Below are 19,871 nucleotides of genomic sequence, written 5' to 3' on the forward strand. Positions count from 1 at the left end.
TTGGTAATAGTTAACATTGATAGCTGCTTTCAATTTTTAATCTTTTCTACCTTTGAGATGCATGCTAAGAGGGTCAGTTTACCCAGGGATTGAGAAACCACTGGGAGCCAGATCTAACCTGCCACCTGATTTTGTATGACCAGAGAGTTAAGAATGGTTTTTACGTTTTTAAATGATTGGAAACATAAAAACTGTTGTGATGCATTAAAATTATAAGAAATTTATATTTTGATGTCCATAAACCTTGGTTGAAACACAAGCAAATTCATTTTTATACTGAACACCACAACAGTTATACAATGGAAGGAGTTGTGACGAACTGTAGCCCATAAAGCCTGAAACATTTACTATCTAATGTTTTACAGGAAAATGTTGCTGACCCCAGTTTACACTCTTTCCAAGGTCCATCATGAAAAGGGATGTTCAGATTGGACAAATTATTTTAAATCGACCATGAGTTTTGTGTTCTTTGTGGGAAAGTTTGCTCTTCTTTCAGGAAATGCACCTCAACCAGAAGATTTCAAATCACACACTGGAATGAGAAGAGTTACAATACAAGAAGGTAAGATACCTGCACAATATCGAAAGCAGCTGTTTTTATTATGGGCAAAATCACCTATGTGGAAATACAGATTATGATGTCCTCTGGCAGGCAAGCCTGAGACTATGAGTGATGGAGAACCCAGGGCTCCTTCCCTGCTGGTCCCTGAAGGCGACACTGGGGAGGAGCAATTTAGGGGCTTTTGGATGGGAACTAGGAGGCAGGCTTTGCCACCTGTGCAGTGGAGGCCAGAGACAGCCAGAAGCAGCGCCCTACACGGGGACTCCCAGCAATTTGTCCTTTCTCCAGTGCACGTGTTTTTTACTTTTCCTCCTTTACTGTGTTATTTGGCGTCACCCTTGTGCCTCCAGGGGCTGAACACTCAAAATTTCAGGAACCAGGCTGCATAGGTTTGGGTTTCAACCCTTCCATATATTAGTTTTGTAATTTGGGGTGGGTTCCATAAGCCTGCCTACTCTGATCTATAGCAATGTGAGAATAACATGATTTGTTGCTTTAAGCCAAATGGCTTGTTGCAGAGCAGCACATAACCTCAAAACTCCTTTAAAAATACCTTTGAAAAAGCATTTATCCAGTTTTACCTCCATTTTAGTCTCCTTCCATTATTAAAATGTCATGTCTTCTCCTGTATCCTTCATGTTGATGTCAGAGTCATTTTTATAAAATGTTGTTTCTCCAATGTTTAAAATCCTTCAAATTCTCTCACCTGACTTAGAGTAAGACAAAAACTCTTGCATTCTAAATCTATGGGATGTCTCTAATTTCTCCCTTCTCTATGCCCACAAAGCTGCCTTTGCACTCTATGCTCCAAGCAAATGGAATCTTTGCCATCACTGAACACTGTGATCTTTCTACACCTCTGTGCTTTGCACTGGGTATTTCTTCTCCCTAAGATATCCTCGGAGAAGGAAATGGCAACCCACTTCAGTATCCTTGCCTGGAGAATCCCATGGACAGAACAGCCTGGTGGGCTGTGCAGTCTATGGGGTCGCAGAGAGTCGACATGACTGAGCAACTCACACACGCACAAGATATCCTCTCCACCCTGCCCTAATCTGTAAAAACTCTCATCAAACACTTCAAGGATTACCTTCTTCAAAATTTTCTTAAAAACCTTCATTCTCGGGCTGAGTTATATGCCTTTCCTTTTTATGTGCCTTTATCACAAATTAAGAATTGGAGTAATTTTTTTTTTCCAATTCTCCTAAGGTATATAGCTAGTGTTATTCTAGAGGTATCAGAGAGATTGTAATCTTTTATATATAATTAATATCTTAGGGTTTATTTCTCTGGGGAAAGGAAGGGCACTGCCTCCAGTTAGAAGGGCTGTTCTAAACTACAGATTCTTTTGAGAACAAGAATTAACCATCTTCATTACTAACACTGGGCCTAGTTTGTGCTTATTCATTAAACAAGAACATGTGAATAGTTATTATCTTCAAAGGAACTCAAATGAAAAATACAGAAATAATCCAAAAAAGTTTTTAATTTCTGAGAATACCCAAGATACCTAAGTAAGATGTGGTCTCTGACACATCTTAAACCGATCTGTGTGTTCCACGGTGTCTGGTACATAGTAGGCACCTGATGGTCTGTGGACTTGTCTGTCTGCTCCCTTTACTATTTAAATGATCTGCATCTTGAGTTGTACCCAGGTAGGCTTTACAGTGCCACTAGGTGACCAAAGGTTTGGAATCCCAGCCTAAGAACTACTAGTTTGAATGACCCAAGAAGATAAAAGTTCTTGAGAGTCTGGCAAATACTTAAAATTTCATTTCACTTTGAAACATAATCCTTGACCCATTATATGTTCACTTTGAAAATGGAGGTGGTGATATGAGACTAAGAAATAAAAAACCTCTTATCATAAAGTCTCAAGAAACGTGTGAAGTATAAATACAGTGAAACTTTAAACAGGTATCCAACCAAACTTTTATTGGGGTTTTATTGCAATCTACTTTCGGCAATAAGGGGAAAGTAACCATAAGAACTCTGATCAGATTTTATTAAACAAAGCACTTTTGCATGAATGCTTAATGTTAGTTGTATAGTCAAGCTCAGCTTCCAGTATCAACTTGAGTACCTCGTCATGGGAATTTATGCCAGAATGACAACAGTAAGGCATTGCAAGATCCTAAATAACCTAAGATGAAACCATATTTTACATATAATTTTTAGGACAGTATACTAATACTCTACAATAAATAAGGATTTAAAAAATGTGTTGCTTAGCCCTTGTTGAAATAAATTCAGTTATTAGCTCATTCTTTAAGTACTCCAGTTAATAAAGGTTTGATTGTACTTCCAGAACTCTGACTTTTCCAAAGATAAAAAATTAGTTAAGGATAAAAATTAAGCTTAAAAGCAACATTCACACTTGCCTTTAAAAGCATGTTCACATCATATACGAGATAATTTCCTCATGCCTGGAAACCTGGTTTATGTGGCAGAAAGTCATATGCAAAGCACAACTAGAGGGCACTCCTCCCATCTCCATATCCTCCAAAAAGCCACACTTGGCCTCAGTGTAAAAGTTATATTTTATTGCCATGCTACAAAATGTATGAAGTTGGCACTGACAGGGAGAAATAGAGAACAAGGGTGGGGAGGGCAAAAGGGCAAAAGATGTTGTTACATATACAACAAGGTTTAATCAACAGTGGTAAATTTTGCCAATATTAAAAATGCAAACCAAAATTTAAAATGCTGATATGAAACAGCATTAAAATACCATTTATGCATAGTACAGTATCACTTATGTCTTATTAGAGAAATATGGAATGTTTATAAATGAAATTAACCATAAGGGGTAAAATTCATATTTCATGTACAATTTGGCAATGGTAGTCCCACTGTTAGACAATTTTTTTATAAAATACAAAATCAAAAATCTAATAAGCTACCTTTATACAAAGTTGCTATATTTATGCCTTTACGTAGGAAAAAAACATTTATAATGCAAATTAGGACATACAATAATCTTACAATATTATACAATGTAATGAAAATAAGAACATAACACAAAATTTGTCCTTTATAAAATGTATATTTTGCATTTACTAATGCAAATGTGGCACACTGGTGACTACTGTACTATTAATACCAGTCTGTTTCCATGCTGTTATTATCCAATCGTCATAGAACTGCAATTGTAATGATGCTACAAGAGAATTTTTATACCAAAAAAATGAGGAAGTAGGGATAGGGAAGGGGGATGTAAAGAAGAGCAAAGACAGGGTGCTGGTTTGGGCAGAGTATATTATGGTATGTCATAAAATATGTGTTAGTTTTTCAAGCCAAAAACATTTTCTATACATTCTATGATTTCGTACCAAAGCCTTTATTCAAATTTGGCAAACATCAGGGAAAAGGTAATTTAGTACCATATACCTCACATATCAGAGATAAGAAAAAGATGCCAATACATTAGTTACTTCTGAATGTTGTCTCTGATGGTATGTCTGTTTCAAGGAGATATACATATATATATATATATGTATATGTGAATATACATATATATTTATACACACACACTACACATTGCACAAACACTTGGACATTATGGGTTAGGAACAGCACAAGGGGAAATGGGATGTATTTTTTAGCCTGCTAAAACCTTTACCTTGAGGCAAAAATATGGTGGCACATTATTGGGAAATTATGAAAACATAAGGCCCCTGTCCCATTTTTAATAGAACATTATTGAGGTACATTTTTATATGTTGTGCCACAGATTTTTTGGGAGGGGGTGTGATAAACACTAGCTTAACTTATTGAACTGTGGGGTCAACATTAATATCTATAAAAACAAAGATTGCTTGGCAAATTTTCTTAAGTCCCAAATGTGATCTATTCTGGATATACTGAGAAGTGAAAAGCTTTTTGCTGAGTCTTCAAAAGTAAAGTGCATGTCTCATCACTCCACAGCAGCAGAAAATAAAAGGAACTATTTGCCAATCTTCCTGGAGGGAGGGAAGGCACCATATTTTCATTTTTAAAGGAAGATGAACCTGGGAAATAAAATACACTGAGAAAAAAACACATGTTATACCCATATCAGTTTCCAACCGTGGTCTGGGATAAAAGCTACTATGATCCATACAGATAAGAGGATTCCATTAGGGAGAAAACACATGATCAATGATTATATTTCCAAAGCCAGAAAGTGGGATCACATGATCTATCAACAGAACAGAGTATCTAAAACTAGGTCTGTCTCAGAAAATCTGAAACATATGGCCACAATTATATCCCAATAAAATATCTCATTCTAAAATGTACCAAGTAATTGGTACATTCTTCCAGAACAGAGCTTAATGCCCATTACTAGACTACAGCAAAGGACAAGTAGTGTTCTACATTACTTTTTATTAAATAGGGACACGGGATTTCCAGAGATATCTAGAAATTAATACCAGTTGTATACATCTTCCCTAATACTCATAGTACCTAAAAATCAAATTCTTAACAGACAAATTGGTCCCGTTTTCAATTTTAAAGCACACAGTATTTAAAGCATAAACTGCAATGGTTATATTATAGTTGCTTAAAAAATATAAAAATTAATCAGCATCTGGAAGGAAAAATGAAAAGGCTGAGAGAAAGAAAGAAAAAAAAAAAGTACCCAACCTCCAAAATAAGTAAATAGGTCAGCCCTTTCGTTTGGAGGTTAACGTTCTGTCTTGACTGCTTGTTTCCGAGAAAACCATATGCACTGGTTCCGTCATAGTTCTTATTCCGCGTTACAAAGATCATCACATAAATTTGGCACAATTAGCAATCTACTCAGAAGAAAGCACAGGTGGAACGATACATGAAAGGGAAGCTGCACACCTGCTACACCACTGCACTCTTTTTAGAGAACAGTGACCACTTTAGTAAGCACCAAATTCACAGAAAAAAAAATTCTGCTATGCACATAAACCAATGGCACTGAAAATGATAAAGACACCTTTAATAATTTATTTTCTTTATAATGGTCCCACCCTATTATTTTGCTAATCCACTCACTGTCCCATAATTAGGGCATTTATGGGACAGGTTGGCTGCTATATGACTGAAACTTTTTCATGCTAAATTAAGCTTAGTTACATCTGATAAATCCAGATCATAATCTCAGAAACTTCCTCGTATTTAGAGGAAATGGTGACATATTTTGCAAGGTTATCCAACCTTCTTTCCACTCTACCTTCTCTTGTTTCTCTAGGATTTGGGAAACTGGAAAATTCTTGACTTTCCAAGAGCTAGACATATGAACTCTATAATCAGTTTATATAAACTTCATTTTCAATCCTAAATTATGACACAATCTCATTGCTGTAAGACTTCCACTGTACCTGCTATGCTGGCAATAATTTTAACACGCTATTAAAATCAAGGGATAACCAAAATCACTGAGTGAAAGGACAGCAGCGCCGAGGAGCAGTACAGTGGGCAAAGTGTAGCTGCAGCCACGTGACCGAGGGAACCACTGCTAAAGTGCTGGGAGAGCGCCCACGGGAAAACACAGTACCTTCAGGGAACTCTGCATGTTAAAAGTACTTGCTTTTTTTTTTCCTCTCTTCTCAGCTGCTTAAGAGATCACCTATGGACACAAGTGAAATTTAAAATTGAGAGAATGCTTTTATCAACATGAAAAGTAAACAGCATATAAATAAATACTGGACAAGGGCAACCCTGTTATAGAATAACAGTTAAGTTCCAAATGAACCTTCAAAACCACAATTGGACAAAAATGCAAACTAAACAACAATGAACACATACCAATTTCAAAACTATATACAAACTCAAACATTTTAAATTGAAAAAGACATGAAGCAACAAAGTTAGACATCCCAAACACCAAAGGAAAAACTGAAGGTAAATGGTAATCTAATGGCACAAATGCCTCCAGAGAACAATGTTACTGTAAATAATCTGTAGGAGAGAAACTTTCAAGAGATCATGGTTCAGATTTTTCAAATGTTTTTGGATAAAGTGACCTGAGACTGATTCTTGAGCCTATTTATAATTCTGATTAAGATACTTGGGCATGCCCTTCAAATGACATCATGAGATGATGAAACAGAAAATCTCATCTCTTTCCTGCCTTTCAACACACCAATGGGACACCATGTTCACGAACGTAGAACTTTCTAGAAATGCTGAAGGCAAAGGAACTGACTGGTACACAGGAGGTATGGTACTTCTATTTCCATTACATATGTTTTGGCTCAAGTCAAAAAGCCTACAATTAATGAAATAAAGGATTCCTCACGTTACATGCTGGAGGCCACATACCATGAATAGTGAATCTACAAATAGTACTTTCAAAGCTACAGTTATCTGTTAGCAATGCACGTTATCAAGAGGCTCTGTTTCAAATGCCAACCATGACTTACACATGAATGATATACATGAGTTCAGAATCTTGATAAAAATCGACCAGCCCGTCACTCACTTCAACTCTCATTTTAAATAGGCACTGTGAAAATGGGAATGCTGCTGGACAGTAATGAGTAGTATATAATGAAATTAGTGTTCTTTTATGAGTACCTGCTCTACATTAATTCCCTTTAAAGAAGCACATGAAATATTCAGAAAAAAATTTTTCTATCAGTCTATAAAAGGAGTTAGTGTTTAGAAATAAAAATGAAGCACTTGCATCTTCATTTTTTTTTAAAAAAAACTTCACAAAGGTGCAAATAATGTAAATGCTTTCCAGGGCTCACATGGGCAGATCAGTACTATTGTGTCTGGTTTTCCTAGCTGTGCCATCATCTCGTGGCAGCGCTTTCTGCAGACTGGACATAGCGGCAGTCCTCTCGATGTCGATCACGGCGTACAGCTCTGTGCGCCTGGTGGGGGTCTGTGGGAGGGGGGTGGTCGGCGTTTTGGGAGTTTGAGGGTTGTCAGAGTCACTGCCGCCTTCCAGGTCAACCTGGATGTAATTGAGCTGCCTGTGTTCCAAACTGGGGCGTCTGATATCAAAGTTAAAGACCGTCGGCGTGCAGTCCCGACGCCTCGAGTACTCTATTTTGTGAGCACTTGCCGGCACCGTTACGTTCTCTGTGTTGACATAGTTATGCATTGGGTCTAGACTGTTATGGTAGCCGTTCAGAGATGGGGTCTTTGGTCCTACGTTGTCATCTTCATCCCTACTCAGCTTGCGGGCTTCCCAAACAGGAGGCAAAGATGGTAGATTTTCGTAGTTTAACAATGCAGTTCTTCTCTGAGCTGAGTTGTTGATATTCTGGGTGTCTGAGGTACTGGTGGACGGCAGACGACCTCTCCTGAACCCTGAGGCACTGGGGAGAGATAGGCCATTTAGATTTTCATACACCAGTTTGTTAACAGAGGGCACATCTCTCCGCTCATCACTGTCATAGCCAGTGTCCCATTCTGTGTTATTTGCACCACTTCCACTGATTTGATCTCTTCCAAGTTGTTCCAGTTTCTCTTTTTCCATTAATTGCTTCTGAACTGGTGTTGGTCCTAAGACAAATTTAACTCCTTCAGGTTCAAGAAGAATCTGAGGGTCCCTGTCCTCAATATTACTTGACTCTTCTTTTGGTGTGTTGCTTTCAGCATTAGAAACTCTCGCCTCCAATGGGACATGCACACTTGTGCGGTTTTTCCGTTCTTCTTGCACACCTGTAGTGTTGACATAGGTATGTACCTAAAACAAAACAGGAAAGTGAGTAGCTTTTTTAAAAGAAAAGAAAAAAAGAACAAAAAATCTGCCCGACTATATCAATTAATTTTTATTAACTTTCTAAGTATATTCTTCAAGGCTTTTGTACCTGTTTTTTACTAATAAAAAGGTTGGGAGGAGGTGGGAGAAATGTAGAAAGGTCTTCCTAGCTTGATAAAAGAATAACTACTTCAAAATAGATGTGACGGTGAAACATGATAAGCATTCTATAAAAAGTCAGGAACAAACAGGGATTATTACTTTGATGTTCTAGAAATTCAGTGCATTAAAAACCTGATTTGGAAGTGGGAAATAACAAGTATTAAAAAGGAAGAGAGAAATGTATCATTATTTATAGATCATCTGACTATATAAAGAGATAAACCTTATTAGATTTAGTAAGAGTTCTGTAAGATACATAGAAATAAAATAGGTTCCACCTCGTAGGAAATTATCACTACTTAGAAAAGCTCATGGTATTTGGGGGAGACAATATAAAATGTTTAGAAGTCTGAAAAACTCAAAAAATAAAACTCAAAAAGAGGGATACTTAATTATAGTAAAAACTCATTTAACAAGTAAAAAGTACAAAGATGGATTTTAAAAGTGAAAATTCCTTAATGATAAACAGTCATATTGTTGACAAAAGATAAGTACAACTAATTAATACACAGACAGTGTTCAACCAGATACATCATTCCTATAATGAAAATAGTTGGGGATATTAAATTGCTCTGTTAAAAACACTGACAACAAAATCTGTCTTACTGCTAGTAGTCCACTATTTACAAAAACTGTAATATAAAAAGCTTTCCTTTGAGGTTATTGTAAGAGAACTGACCATTAGTTTTGTCCATCTTCATCTATAGATGCACCTCTCCTGTGGACCCACAAACTTAACTGGAATGCTAAGTTTCCCTCAACACCTGTACATATTTGGGTATATGTCAGCAAATATATGCTCTGTCCTCTGAAACTTCACTACAAAGGTCACATACAAAAGTGACAACTAAAATTCAAATTGACTGAAACCTTCAAGTGTTAGCAGGATAATACTCTAACCCCATACAATACCGTGGGACAGCAGCACATGCTTACTTGTTCCTCAGCCACCAGCAAAGGATGCGTAGATTCTTCACCTACTGAGGGCAGGCGGGCACTCCCCACGGAAGGATGTCTGCTGGAAGGGTGGGATGAAGCATCTCCAAACGAGGGATATCGGGGATATCCATTGGGTAAGTTCTGAGCAGCAAACCCTGGAGCTGAGTTTGCGTTTATTGGTTTAAGAAAGAATGTAGGGGTAGGGCACAGAGAAAAAGATAAATGAGGATACAATCAGCACTGAGAGCTTTAAGGAGGTGTTTCTGGTAAGGCACACAAGAAACTGGAGCAGAACAGCACCTCCCTCCACTTTTAACTTTCCACTAACATTTAAAATAATACGAAACACTTTGTGTTTTCATATTTAAAATGTTTATAATTATAGCTAACAGCTTTTCAAAACTAATAACTACTATATTTATGTTAGCCAATGGTAATTTCTAACATGGTATAGATTAAATATCCATAGTCTATAGTTTATAATAGAAGAGGGGAAAATAGACACTTACTTGTAGGTGTTCGAGGTGTCCTAGGGACTTCCAATTCTGTCTGATGGTTATTCCTTTCAACCACGGGTTCCTCCACTACGTTTATACTATTATTCTGCATAATCTCTTGTAACATATTAAATAATTCTTCTGCACGAGCGCACTTAAAGGCAAAGATTCCTACAAATATAAACCAGAAGAAAAAAACATGGTCACAACATCTAAGAAAGACAAAGGAGCACTTGTCAAAGAACAAAATTATAAAGGAAGCATTTTGTGCACCAACAGCATGAAAGGCCTTTCAAATAAATGTCTGATAAATTAATTATATTTCCTGTTTCAAAACACAAACCCAAAAGAAAGTTCACAGAATAATTTTTGTTTGTCCATGGGTGATGGCTCAAAATAAGGAAGGCAAAAACAAGATTTGCACACTCTCTCTAGTCTGCTTTCTAACAGCAGGGGGAGTCTAACCTATCATTACCACAGGAATCCACCATTTGACAGGCGCTTGCTCTGTGGTTTACAATCATTACCTTGTTTAATTATTGGATTACCATTCCACTCTGATACAGAAGGAATTTGATGCAAGAGGTTCCCCAACTTGTCCAAGGACTTTCAAGAAGTAGATGGCAAAAAAATAAAACTATGTTCTGCTTAACTCCAAAGTTTAAGTTCTTTCTCTCAAGTTGTAACAGTAAAGTGAAAGTCACTCAGTCATGTCCGACTCTTTTGCAACCCCATGGACTGTAGCCTGTCAGGCTCCTCCGTCCATGTAATTTTCCAGGCAAGAATACTGGAGTGGGCTGCCATGCCCTCCTCCAGGGGATCTTCCCAACCCAGGGATCAAACTCAGGTCTCCCGCATTGCAGGCAATTTCTTTACTGTCTCATCCCCCAGGGAAGCCCTATAACAAACAGTAAAGACAGAGGCAATTTCCTGGGACTAAATCATTTACTTACTTCAAATCTTAAAGTTAACATGAGCCAAAATTCTAGACATAGAAAACCTGCTTAATAAATGTAGATAAGTGAATACATAGTGTACTATATCTCCTTTTTAAATAATCCGCTTATTTGAGGATTTTTTTCATTCAGGATAAAAGTAAAACAATAATTTAAACATATATAAAATAATTGAATTACAGAATGATATTCAAATATGATGATGTTTGGAGAAAAAAAAAAAGGCTCTACCTACCTTGTCCAGTTTGACACCTTCGACCACTTTCAAAAGAAAAGAGATTTGAATCATAACCATAGCGTCGGAGGCAGAGGTAGTGCCATTTTACCGAGTCACGTTTGCGAGTGTATAAAATCAGTTCTGTGTCTGTAAGTTCCATTATGCCAGAACCTAACTCATTTCCATCATCATCCACATTAATGACCTAAAAAAAAGTTTAATTAGTGCTAACTTAATGCTCCCTCTTGGCAGTCATGAACATATTTCACTAATTTCAGGAAAATGTACTATTGCTGATTGGTTCAGTTATTGTTATTTCATTCAACAACCAATGTTTTTGTATGGCATGGATTATGTAGCAGGGCAATACCTGGGTCATATCCCCAAAGAACTCACATTCCCACTGAGGAGGTGAGATACACAAAGACAAAGTCAACATCACAGAACTGTAAATGCTTAACTAACCTAACAAATGAGTACAACAGCCACTGCAAAATGCAGGAACTGTAGCCAAGGGTTGTTAGAGACGCCTTCACATATGAAGAGAAGGGACTTTAGCAGGGCTTTGGGTATAAATAAGTGCATGCTCAGTCACTAAGTGTGTCTTACTCTTTGCAGCCCCATGGACAGGATTAATAGCCCACTAGGCTCCTCTGTCCATGGGATTTCCCAGGCAAGAAGGAAATAAAGAGGGTGAGTTGGTGGGTCAGGACTTGGGGGGCACACCCTGAAGATACAGTGCCACAGCGGAGACAAAGAGGGTACATTTCAGAGAGACCAAGACAGTACTGGCACCGAGTCCTTGTCAGGGAAGGCCTTGCACTGCTGAGTTTCAGAAAATGGCCTGAGACCTTAAAAACAGATAACACTCGGGGGGAATGTACTATACGCCCGGGATGGGCAAAGTGCTTTACTTGTATTTTGTCATTTAATACCAATCCTAAACTGCAGGTAATACTATTGTCTCCATCGCAAACAAATGAACAAAGACTTGTTGACAATGTAACTTGTCAAAGGTCACAAAGCTATGAAGCAAGAGGGCTGTGATTTACACCAAGGTTTGTGTGATCCAGAGGCTGGCTTATAGCAGACTGAGGTCAGAATATGAGAGGCATTAATGGCTGTGGGTGAGTAGGGAATGGAGCACTTTGTGTCTAAGTAACAGAACACCACTGAAGTTTTAGAATAATGGAAGAGGAAGATAAATCTGATGTCAACTGCAGGATGGATCACATAGGTGACTGGAGGTAGAGTTCAGTTACCAAATTACCCAGGCATTAAACAATGACTGGGAACTAGTGACGGGACTGAAGAGGCACCTATAAGACGGTGATTTAAAGACAGTATTATCGGGTCATTTCAAAGAGGGCTGATGGGACCAAAGCCAGGGTCTCTTATCACTGTGACCAAAGACTGAGTTCTCTGGAGGGTGTAACAGTCAGTCGATAGCGCTGTGTTCTCCTGACGGAGATGTGATATTTAGCCACTCATATCATGACTGATGATATAGGGAGATATAAGATTTAGCCACTCATATCCATGACTATGATATAGGAAGGTAATAAATGTAAAAGTCTTTCAAGTTGGGGGAAAAAAAAAACTATTATCAGAACTGTGTGGTTCTAATTGGATATGGAAGACCAAAGGAAAAAGGATTTCACACTGTCAGTAAAAAATGTTGTCCTTGTTGGTTAAAACAAGAAAAGGCAGACTGAACAAAAAGGAAAATAAAAAGAGTCTGAAGACACCAGTGAGGAAATAAGAAACGTGTTAAGTGAAGTAAAAGAAAAGCATCCAGGTAGGCAGCAAGAGCTACAACTCATCCAGTTTTTACTGACCTTAAACTTGTTCCGATGGTTATCTGGGACACTGTCTTTATCTGGACAGCTACAACAGCTACCCATGGCTTCTTCAGAAGACCATGTGAGCACTACATGAAAGATAATTTGCAAAAAATTATTAGATATACAAATCCCAAAACAGAAAAAGACTCTAATCACCTAACATTAGCCCTGTATTATTTTAATGAGGAAAACTAAGCCCAGGAAGGTAAATGGCTAGAGCTAGACTTCATACAACTAGCTGGAGAATTTTACTCAGCATCAACAAGAATAATTTTGTGAGGCAGACTTCACAGAAGCCTCAAATTTAGTTTGCAAAAGTCTGCCTATTTTAAAACTAAAAGAAACCAATTTAAGGTTTCATACATAACACTATTATACTTAAGTCATTCATGAAATTAACCCTTTATGGCTTACTAGGATTGAATGTCTATCTTCATTAATAAATTTCCAAAAGGATGATAGACTTCTGGCTTGGCAAGTATTTTGATTCATACTATGCACTGTAGTATTCTTTATGGATCCCTCCAGACAAATCTGGTTAGTAAGACACAAAAACAAATCTGAAATAGTTCATTAAGAGAGAAAGACAACTCAAAATTCAAACAGTAACACAGAATATTGGCAAAACTCTAAGTGTGTCTATCTAATCCATTCTGACTGAGGGTAAGAGATAAGTGGTTATAGTTACATTAAGTGTTCAAGAACACTCCAAGTGAACAAAGGAAACTTCACTTACAAACAAGGGAAAGGATCAGAATGGATGTGAAAGTATTTGAAAAAAGAGGAAGGGAAAGGAGCATAAGAAGTTACTAAACATTAAAATACAAATCTGATTAAAGCTTGTCTAGAATTCTTCAGCAGATCTTTACTACCTTCAGGAAAAATAAACGCAAAAGTTCAAAAAGTCCTTTACATTACGGCCCTTGTCTACAAATCCAGTCTAACCTCTCACTCCTCTCTGCTTCAAGCCCCACCCAGTCATACCTACCAGTTTCCCGAGAGCGTCTTATTTCCTCACACTTTTCCACGCTGCTCCTTCCTCAAGATTCAACTCAGAAGACAGTGCCTTTTCTGACTCCAGTCAGCTGGGCAAGTTCTATTCCTTATGTATCCCCAAAGCACCCTGAGCTTCCCAGTATCACAGCCTCTTCCACACTGTTTACTTAGCAGAAATTGTGATCGACTGTTTACTTATCTTCTGTTTACTATCTATCTTCTTCCCTCCACTCTGAGCTCCTTACCAGGAAGGATGGAATTTATTTATTCCTGCTTTCCATGTGCCTTACATAGTAACTAGCACACAGTAGATGCTCTAAGTCTCTTGTAAGCTAAATGAACTGCACTAAAGGAAGATAAGGAGGTATAAGGATTAAACATTTAAGGTATAAGGTATAAGGTATTTAAGGTATAAGGTATAAGGATTAAACATTTAAAAAAAGTATACTAGTGTATAAACCAAAAGAAGTGATAAATAAAATAGTAAAATTAAGATTCATATTTCGTGGTGTCCTCGCACTGGTCAGAATGGCCATCATTATAAAGTCTAAAAAAATAAAGAAGGTGTGGAGAAAATGGAATCCTACTATACTGTTGGTGGGAATGTAAGTTAGGGCAGCCATTATGAAAAACAGTATGGAAGTTCTTTAAAAAAAAAAAAAAAGAAAAATAGAATTGCCATATGATCCAGCAATCCTACTCCTGGGCAAAAATATCTACAGAAAACTCCAAGTTGAAAAGATACATGCACCCCAATAATCGTAACAGCACTATTTACAATAGCCAAGACATGGAAGCATGCTTAACGTCCATTTAATGATGAATGGATCAAGATGATGTATATACACCTTAAAGTGAAAGTCGCTCTTTGCGACCCCAAGGACTACACAGTCCATGGAATTCTCCAGGCCAGAATACTTGAGTGGGTAGCTGTTCCCTTCTCCAGGGAATGTTCCCAGCCCAGGGATCAAACCCAGGTCTCCTGCACTGTACAATGGAATACTACTCAGCCATACAAAGAATGAAATCTGGCCATCCGCAGCAACATGGACGGACCTAGAAATCACTCACAAAGTGAAGTCGACAGAGAAAGACAAGTAACCCATGACAAAGCACTTCTATGTGGAAACTAAAACGCGACACAAATGAACTGACTTACAAAACAGAAACAGGCTCACGTGCATAGAAAAGAAACTTATGGTGACCCAAGGGCAAAGGGGGTGGAGGGAGGGAGAAATTAGAAGAGGTCTGGAATTAGCAGATACAAATCACTATATATAAAATAGATAAAACAACAAGGTCCTACTATATAGAACAGAACTATATTCATTATCTTGTAATAACCTATAATAAGGAAGAGAACCTGAAAAAGAATATACATATAAATGAATAATATGTATATATTTACGTATATATAAACTGAGTCACTTTGCTGTACACAACAAACTAACATAACACTGTAAATCAACTATACTTCAATTAAAAATGTAAATAAATTTATATAGGGAAAATGTGTGATGACATAATAAATAAAAAATCTTGTTACATACAGGAAAAAAAAAGACTCATATTTGGTATCTTGTAACTAATATGCCAGCTAAGTATCATGGTGTAAAGATGACAGTCAATCGTGTACCACCGAAGAGTCATGAGTCTAAAGGGACAGACAGAGCTGTCAACAGATAGTGCATTATGATAAACCTTGTATTATTAGATCATAAGAAGAGTTCTATGGACACAGAAAGAAGCAACTAACTTTCTGCATTAGGGAGGGAAGAAGCAGCATTTGAGCTGGTACTTTAAAAGGTGAGCAGAAACAGTGTGCTAAGCAAAACACAGAAATAGGCACTAGATAAAAAAGTAGATGCAAAGATAAAGGTCATGAAAGGTGGTGCCATCCTCAGGAGAAAGTGAGGGATCCAGTACCACGAGAGTGCGGGGTAGGCTGAAATACAAGCAGGAGCCAAACTGTACGTCCTCAACAACAACCGAGGGGTCTGGGATGCCAACTAACTGACCTGAAGCTCACCTGCCTGCAATGCCCCCGCAGTCAGATGGACGTGACTCCATCACGACACGTATCATATTCTACTGTCACGTTCCGCTGTCTCACCGGCACTGCACTGTGGTCTCCACGAGGAGAGGAAGCTTGTCTTCTGAATTTTCTAGGGCGCTAAGCATACTGTTTGACACGCAGACAGTTACTGCATAAAAGTTTAATTTTTAAAAATCAAATCACTAACTGTCTGGGCCTTCCCTGGCAGTCATACGCTCACTGCAGGGGCACGGGCTCTATCCTTAGTTAGAGAACAAAGATCCCACATGCCAGACAGCACAGCAAAAAAAAAGAAAAAATTTAGTAAGTGTTTAATAAATTCTGAGGAGACCAAAAGAATATTTCACGAAAAATTTTAAAGCAGAGAGATGACAGAAACAAAAAAACAAAAGTCTTCTTGAAACTGCTTATCCATACTCACCACTCACAACCGAGGGGTCTGGGATGCCAACTAACTGACCTGAAGCTCACCTGCCTGCAATGCCCCCGCTCCTCAAGAATACAAAGAGCTAAATGATTACTACAGTGTGGCTTTTACTTGAATACAAAAATCTCAAATGAATAGTTTTCAACTATTTCTCAAAAGGAGTAGAAAAACCATTCTTCTGCTTAACATCTTCTTAGGCTACCTGTTCAGGCAGCACCTCTGATTCTGTCAGGGATGTATGAATGGTGGTACAACCTACCTGGGGACTCTATCCATATTCAGTGTTTCAGTTCAGTGCAAAAATAATGAAAAGCCTAACATGTGACACGAAATCCTTGTTTGCCATTGCAAAGAGAACAAATTTCATCCTCACAAGATGGAAAGCCACTTAAGCATTTTAAGCAGAAAGTGACGTGGTCATGACTTCATTTTAGATACCTCCATCTGCAAGGTAAAGTTTTAAGTGGGAATTTAGCTCAGAGGAAGGGAAAGCCAGTTAGAAACTATTGAAAACTGAAATATGCCAAAGACTTAAAACTGGAGCAGCAACAGTAGCAAAGATGAAAATTGTGAATTTTAAAAATATTTAGGAAATCAAGTCAGCAGCATTGAGTGTCTAGCTAGGTATACAGGAAGTAAGAGGTAATTTTCAGTGCAGATGAAGGGTGCTGGTTCTATTACTTGAAATAGGAAAAGTCTTTTCAGGTCTTCAAGAGGAAGTGATGGTGGTTAGTTCAGTTTTAGACATGTTAAACTGCGATTCCCTGGGAATAACCGAATGGAGACATGTTATAGAGTTAAGTACATCAGAAAGGGCTTGAGGGAAGAGGTAAAATATTGGGACACATGGTATTTGAAACTATAAAACAGAAGATCCTGCTCAAGAACGGGATAAAGAGCAGTCTGCTGAAGCTGAAATTTTGGGGAACACAAATGTGTAAATACTAGAGAAAAACAAGTGAAGGAGAAGAAAAACAATCAGAATGGTACAAACTAAGAAAAGAAAGTGTCACGAAGGAGGGTCCTCTCCATGATGGAGTATTAGGTAGAGGTAGAAGCCATTATGCAGTGAGCAAATGGAAGATGAGGAGTAGTCCTCCAGAGAATAGAAAAGGCTCTTTTAAGAACACAGTGAGAAAGGAAAGCCTCAAGTGACAGGGTATGCTTGGACATGGTTTCAAAAGAAAATACATTTCTTGAGTTATTTATTGTTTTAAGATGACACAGGTTTATGCAGATTTGTAATCAGCATGTCAGTTCAGTTCAATTCAGTTGCTCATTCGTGTCTGACTCCTTGCAACCCCATGAACCGCAGCACGCCAGGCCTCCCTGTCCATCACCAACTCCCGCAGTCCACCCAAACCCATGTCCATCAGATCGGTGATGCCATCCAACCATCTCATCCTCTGTCATCCCCTTCTCCTCATGCCCTCAATCTTTCCCAGCATCAGGGTCTTTTCCAATGAGTCAGCTCTTCGCATCAGGTGGCCAAAGTATTGGAGTTTCAGCTTCAGCATCAGTCCTTCCAGTGAACACCCAGGACTGATCTCCTTTAGGATGGACTGGCTGGATCTCCTTGCAGTCCAAGGGACTCTCAAGAGTCTTCTCCAACCCCACAGTTCAAAAGCATCAATTTTTCAGTGCTCAGCTTTCTTTATAGTCCAACTCTCACATCCATACATGACCACTGGAAAAACCATAGCCTTGACTAGACAGACCTCTGTTGGCAAAGTAATGTCTCTGCTTTTTAATATGCTGTCTAGGTTGGTCATAACTTTCCTTCCAAGGAGCAAGCGTCCTTTAATTTCATGGCTGCAATCACCATCTGCAGTGTCAGTAAAGTTTAAAGAATATAGGAAAAACCAAAGGAAAGAGACAGTCAGAGGACGGATCAAGACAAGCAGGGAGACGAGACTAGAGCTGAGTTCTGGGACCCAGGCTCAAAAGCGTGCCCAGAGGAGAAGGAATGCCTTGTGCTCCGAGTAGTTGTCACTCAGTAGAAAGTCACTCAGTCAAGTCCAACTCTTAGTGACCTCAGGGACTATGCAGTCCATGGAATTCTCCAAGCCAGAATACCAGAGTGGGTAGCAGTTCCCTCCTCCAGGGAATCTTCCCAACTCAGAGAATGAACCCATGTCTCCCACACTGCTGGCAGACTCTTTACCAGCTAAGTCATCAAGGAAGCCCTCTGAGGAGAGCGAGCAGAAAAGAAAGGTGAGTGAAACATATCAGAGAAGCTGAAACAGATAATATCCATCATCTTTCATTTCTTCTGTAAAACAGAAGGCAAGTTTGCAGAATGAGGGACTTGAGGAGAATGTCAGTATTTTTCCCTGAGGAGCCACACAAGAAAAGCAGCAGGATTATTAAGCAGGCTATGCTGAGACTGAGCAGAAGCTGGAGAGTAAGATTATATTATTTTTCTAGCTGTGCTCAGCAATCCAGAGGGTAGACAGTTCAACTGACCCGGGTCAGAGTGCAAAAGGACAAAGAAATGAAAGGATATTGGCAATATAGGGGTTTGAAGTGATGGGCCAACAGGTCTGCTCAGGAAAGCAGCACAGAAAGAAGAGGGCTGATGAAACCGGAGAAAACAGAGGGAGGCAAAAGGGAACAGGAGGCCTCAGCATGGTTAAAAAAATCGGCTTAGTATGAGTGAGAGTGGCAAACAGCTGGACAGGCCGTTCTGCTCAATCTTCCAACACAGAAGGAGACTTTTTTAAATGCAGTTTTCACCCACGTCTCTGACTCCTCCTCCTGAAGCACAAACTCCCAGGAAGGGGTAAAAACAAGACACTAGATATTCTACATCTATGACAATCAGATTAATACTTGGAGACAGTCTGGGTTACCTAGACCTACTAATATGCATGAATACTGTAAACACTTGATGAGAAACCACATGATCTCATAAATTCATTCAAGTTTATAACTCCGCAAAAATACAAAGAGATGTATTATACTCCCTTCTAAAGGTAGCCTCTGCTTGGGAAGACCAACATTGCAACAACTGTGCCAGACATTTCAATTAGTAAACACTGTCTTCTTAAAGTCAGTTGTCCTTATTTTGAGGTCTGGGAGGTAACAAGGTAGTTTTTTAATCACTCAGTTGTGTCTGACTCTTTGCGAGCCCATGGACTGTAGCCCACCAGGCTCCTCTGCCCACAGGATTCTCCAGGGAAGAACTGGAGTGAATTACCATTCTTTTCTCCTGAGGATCTTGACCCAGGGACTGAACCCAGGTCTCCGGCATTGCAGGCTGATTCTTTACCATCTGAGCTACCAGAGAAGCCCAGAGTGGTATCAGGAGGCAAAACAATTGCATTCAAAATACCGTTATTAAAATCTCCAGTTTAAAAAAATACAGTTTGTGGACTTAGTGATTTTTTTAAAAAGTAAACCTCCACTTACCTAGATCTGGCCATTAATCTTCTTAGCCTCTGCTGCAGCATCAGGAGTTTAATCATACTTCAAAACCCCATGTTTTCTTTGTTTGCTGACTTAACCTAGAATTAACAAGAAAAAGTCAAGAATTTGTTATTT

At 38.6% G+C, this 19,871-nt stretch overlaps 1 protein-coding gene across 7 annotated transcripts in view; it reads right to left on the reverse strand.

The window, feature by feature from the left end:
- Positions 1–3,084: 3,084 nt before the first annotated feature.
- Positions 3,085–19,871, reverse strand: part of FRS2 (fibroblast growth factor receptor substrate 2) — a 101,120-nt gene continuing 84,333 nt past the window's right edge. For 4 of the 7 annotated variants that reach the window (XM_065934648.1, XM_065934649.1, XM_065934651.1 and 1 more), the window contains 6 exons: positions 19,740–19,834; positions 12,844–12,935; positions 11,024–11,210; positions 9,845–10,003; positions 9,333–9,496; positions 3,085–8,219 (listed from right to left, as the gene is read on the reverse strand). In XM_065934648.1, the coding sequence (XP_065790720.1) occupies positions 7,269–8,219; positions 9,333–9,496; positions 9,845–10,003; positions 11,024–11,210; positions 12,844–12,909 (1,527 nt within the window). In that variant the 5' untranslated portion in view covers positions 12,910–12,935; positions 19,740–19,834 and the 3' untranslated portion in view covers positions 3,085–7,268. Of the gene's footprint in view, positions 8,220–9,332; positions 9,497–9,844; positions 10,004–11,023; positions 11,211–12,843; positions 12,942–19,739; positions 19,835–19,871 lie in introns of those variants that run through there. The other 3 variants (XR_010663070.1, XM_065934652.1, XM_065934653.1) reach the window with 3 other exon arrangements.

The sequence above is a fragment of the Muntiacus reevesi genome, chromosome 4 (assembly GCF_963930625.1).
Source record: "Muntiacus reevesi chromosome 4, mMunRee1.1, whole genome shotgun sequence".
NCBI lineage: Eukaryota > Metazoa > Chordata > Mammalia > Artiodactyla > Cervidae > Muntiacus > Muntiacus reevesi.